At 55.5% G+C, this 3993-nt stretch overlaps 1 protein-coding gene across 2 annotated transcripts in view; it reads right to left on the bottom strand.

The window, feature by feature from the left end:
* DAP3 (death associated protein 3) overlaps positions 1–3993 on the bottom strand; it is a 17360-nt gene continuing 13367 nt past the window's right edge. The window contains exons 9-14 of one of the 2 annotated variants that reach the window (XM_027703320.1): positions 3547–3705; positions 2855–2914; positions 1720–1809; positions 359–476; positions 178–272; positions 1–130 (exon numbers count right to left, since the gene is read on the bottom strand). In XM_027703320.1, coding sequence (XP_027559121.1) covers positions 187–272; positions 359–476; positions 1720–1809; positions 2855–2914; positions 3547–3705 — 513 coding nt within the window. In that variant the 3' untranslated portion in view covers positions 1–130; positions 178–186. Of the gene's footprint in view, positions 134–177; positions 273–358; positions 477–1719; positions 1810–2854; positions 2915–3546; positions 3706–3993 lie in introns of both variants that reach the window. The other variant, XM_027703319.1, reaches the window with a different exon arrangement.

Below are 3993 nucleotides of genomic sequence, written 5' to 3'. Positions count from 1 at the left end.
TCCTCTTGAGAGAGGCCGTTGTTTAATACCAAATTTGTACAGTAATTAACGGGAGGGGGAGATTTAACCCGCGGAGCAGGGAGCAGCCGCCCAGCCCGCAGTGCTGGGGGCGAGGGAAGGGTCCCATCCCTCGATTCCTGCCCCTGGCTGGGGGCGAGGGAAGGGTCCCATCCCTCGATTCCTGCCCTACAGGGGCCCCGCCAGCCGGTCCAGCTGCCGCGGGTTGGAGCCGCTCAGGAACTGCAGCTCCGCCTTCCCGTCCTCCGTGCGAGCTGGGGGAGAGAGGAAGAGAAAGAAAGAGAGATTTAGAGATTGAGAGAGATCGAGAGAGGGCGGGCAGAGCCCCGGGGGCACCGACCTTGCTCGTGCTGCAGCCACTTGCGCTCCAGGTAATACCCGTAGCAGCTCTCGAACTCCCGGGGGCTGTAGTTGGGCACCAGGATGGGCACGAAGGGGTCCAGGGCGTCAAACCCCTCCTAGGGAAGGGGGAAGGGAGGGAGGGCTGGGTGAGTAACAGCTGGACACAGCCTGGATGGATGGATCTCCACAAGCAGGGGTTGATTCTGCCTCTCCACGAGGTGACTGATTAACCCAGTGCATGCAGAGCTGGAGCTTTGAGAAGGAACTTTCCTGTAGCCTTTTATTTGCTAAGGCGTGGAAAAACACGCCTTAATTTAAGGATGTTTCCCCTCCAAGGTGAATAAAGAAAAAGAAAAGGGGGTTGTTACAATCCTGCAGTGCAGCTGTGAGTAACTCTGGTTCCATGAACACAGAGGAGAAGCACCTTTCAGTCACTTATGCAACTGCATCTGAGTGACTTGATAATGTCCACGAGGAATTCTCCTTCTAACAGGAGCTTTATTTTATCCTGTGCCTGGGAAAGGACCAAAAGAAAGTTGAAGATGTCGTATTTCCATGGCAACAACCCAAGCACAGCAGAGGAGAGACTGGACTTCTCCTCCACTCAGCTCACCAGAAAGTTCTCAAGGACCTGTAGCTTGGGAATTAGTTGGTGTAAGGAAGCTAACAAAATGTCATTTTATGGTAGTACAGGTTTTATCTTAGATCTGAACAATTTTGCTTAATAATTACTTATTTGTTTTGGTTTAATACAATTCACTCACTATGAGAAATAAATGGATATTTTCACAGTTCTGCAAATTCCCTGACCAGCTTTCTAACAAAGAGGGCTGTTGAGCACTTCAAGCTTTCTACTGACTCCACACCACTTCCAGAATACTTATTGTCACAAGTTTAGCTGAAAGATGGAGGAGAAAGAAGAAAACACATCCAGCAGTTGTTTGTAGCTGATGTGAACCTTTACCAGAGCTCAGTCGTGGAATATCCTGAGGGAAGGGAACCACAAGGATCATCCAGTCCAGGATATCCCAACAATCCCACCCCGTCCCTCAGAGCATTGGCCAAACCCTCCTGGAGCTCTGGCAGCCTTGGGGCTGTGCCCACTGCCCTGGGGAGCCTGGGCAGTGCCCAACCACCCTCTGGGGGAAGGATTTTCCTGAGATCCAACCTGAGCCTGCCCTGGCACAGCTCCAGCCCTTCCCTGGGTGCTGAGAGAGCAGGGATTGGAGCTGTCCCTCCACACACAGCACAGTCTGTCCCCCTGAACACAACCTGGGCCCCCAACCAGGGGTTTTTGTTTCCCAAAGCCAAGAGGAAAAATAAAACCAAAGCAACCCCAAAGGAGGCCCCGGGACTCACCTTGCCCAGCAGCTCCTGGGGCAGGTAGGCAGAGCTGGGTTTGAAGAGCGAGCCTGTCTGGCTGAGGGTGGTCACAACAGCCCCTCCACTCTGAAAGGCAGGGCACAAACAAACCCTGAGAGCTGCCAGCACGGCACTGCTTCACAATCAACCCACCAGGAACCTTCTTCTCGGGAGATGGAGCTGCTGGGGCAAGTCCAGAGCAGGTCGTGGAGGTTCCAGGATGGAGCCCCTCTGCTCTGGAGCCAGGCTGGGAGAGCTGGGGGGGTTCACCTGGAGAAGAGAAGCTCCAGGGAGACCTGAGAGCCCCTTGCAGGGCCTAAAGGGGCTCCAGGAGAGCTGGAGAGGGGCTGGGGACAAGGGATGGAGGGACAGGACACAGGGAATGGCTTCCCACTGACTCAGGGGGATGTTGGGAAGGAATTCCTGGCTGTGAGGGTGGGGAGGCCCTGGCACAGGTTGCCCAGAGAAGCTGTGGCTGCCCCTGGATCCCTGGAAGTGTCCAAGGCCAGGTTGGATAGGGCTTGGACCAACCTGGGCCAGTGGAAGGTGTCCCTGCCCATGGCAGGAGGTGGGAACTGGATGAGCTTTAAGGTCCCTTCCAACCCAAACCAGTCTGGGATTCTGTGCTTCTTTGATCTTACATCAACTGCAAAATTCTATAAAATGGACTTAAAATGCTCCTGACCACGTTAACTCTGCTACTCCAGGTCCATGGGAACACAGGGAACACACAGCTTGTGTGTTAAACATCTCTTACCTGTAAATGGTTTTGTTTGCAAACAACTGAAAGGCTTTTTTAAAAAGGACCTTTAAATCTGAAGCCCAACTGTTGGAGCTCTGAGCATCCAGGGGACTGAAAAAGCAGGGACTAAAACTTCTAATCAGTTAAAAAAATCATAAACCCAGATGTCCTAAGGGCTATCAAACACCTCCAGCTCGGGCTCCTACACTGGAATTTGGCACAGGAATCGGGCAGTGCTCTGGATTTGAGCTGTTCCCCTTCTCTTTGGGTGATGCCAGAAGCACTGATGAGACACCAACACTGGTGGAGACCCAACTGGGCTGCAGGACCTGTGGCCTTTGGGCCTGGGGTGGCTTTAATGAGCCCCAAAAGGCTCAGCCTGGAACTCACCCAGTCGTTCATCATCATCTTCCTCAGGTTGTGCACCAGCGTCAGCTCCTCTGGAGAAACCTGGAGGAGATTTGACACATCAGTTTTGGGGTTTTTATGCCAGCAGCTTCTGCCTGACACAGGAATTCCCCTCCCCTCCCTTCAATCAGCCTGGGAGGATCCTCCATGTCCCTCAGGCAGGTTTTTCCCTGGGAGGATCCTCTCTGTCCTTCAGGGAGGTTTTTCCCTGGGAGGATCCTCTGTGTCTTCAGGCAGGTTTTTCCCTGGGAGGATCCTCTGTGTCCCTCAGGCAGGTTTTTCCCTGGGAGGATCCTCTCTGTCCTTCAGGCAGGTTTTTCCCTGGGAGGATCCTCTGTGTCTTCAGGGAGGTTTTTCCCTCGGCCCTGCAGCTCCAAGTCATTGCTGCACAGGAAACCCCCCAGGCCTTTGCTACTCTAACAACACCCCCCAGCCCTCCTGCCTTCGGGAGGGACCTTCCTTCCCTAAAAAACATGGGCCTGGCAAGGGAGGGACCGTCCTTCTCTAAAAACATGGGTCTGCCTTTGGGAGGGACTGTCCTTCCCTAAAAACATGGGCCTGGCAGGGAGCGAGCATCTCCCAGGGATCACTGATGAGCTGAGGCTGCACAAAACCCCCTCCCCTGCCCCTGTCCCTGGCAGCAGGGCAGGAGAGACCCCCAACCCCGTCCTTACAGGGCTCTTGTCCTCCTTCCTGAGCGTCGTGCGGCCCCAGAGCGCGTTGACCCCGTCCACGGCCACGAGCAGCCGGAAGGTTCCGAGGGGGCTCTGCTGCTTCAGCTCCCTCAGCACCACCCCCACGGCGTCACTGGCGGTCCTGACCCGGGCCAGGCCCTGGGGAAAGGGAACAGGGCTCAGTGTGGGCATCCTGGCACAATCCTGACCCGGGCCAGGCCCTGGGGAAAGGAAACAGGGCTCAGCGTGGGCATCCTGGCACAATCCTGACCCGTGCCAGGCCCTGGGGAAAAGGGAACAGGGCTCAGTGTGGGCATCCTGGCACAGTCCTGACCCGTGCCAGGCCCTGGGGAAAGGAAACAGGGCTCAGCGTGGGCATCCTGGCACAGTCCAGACCTGTGCCAGGCCCTGGGGAAAAGGGAACAGGGCTTAGTATGGGCATCCTGG

The sequence above is a fragment of the Neopelma chrysocephalum genome, unplaced genomic scaffold (genome assembly GCF_003984885.1).
Source record: "Neopelma chrysocephalum unplaced genomic scaffold, ASM398488v2 Primary Assembly neopelma1_225, whole genome shotgun sequence".
Taxonomy (NCBI): domain Eukaryota; kingdom Metazoa; phylum Chordata; class Aves; order Passeriformes; family Pipridae; genus Neopelma; species Neopelma chrysocephalum.
This window is presented reverse-complemented; position numbering and strand designations above follow the sequence as displayed.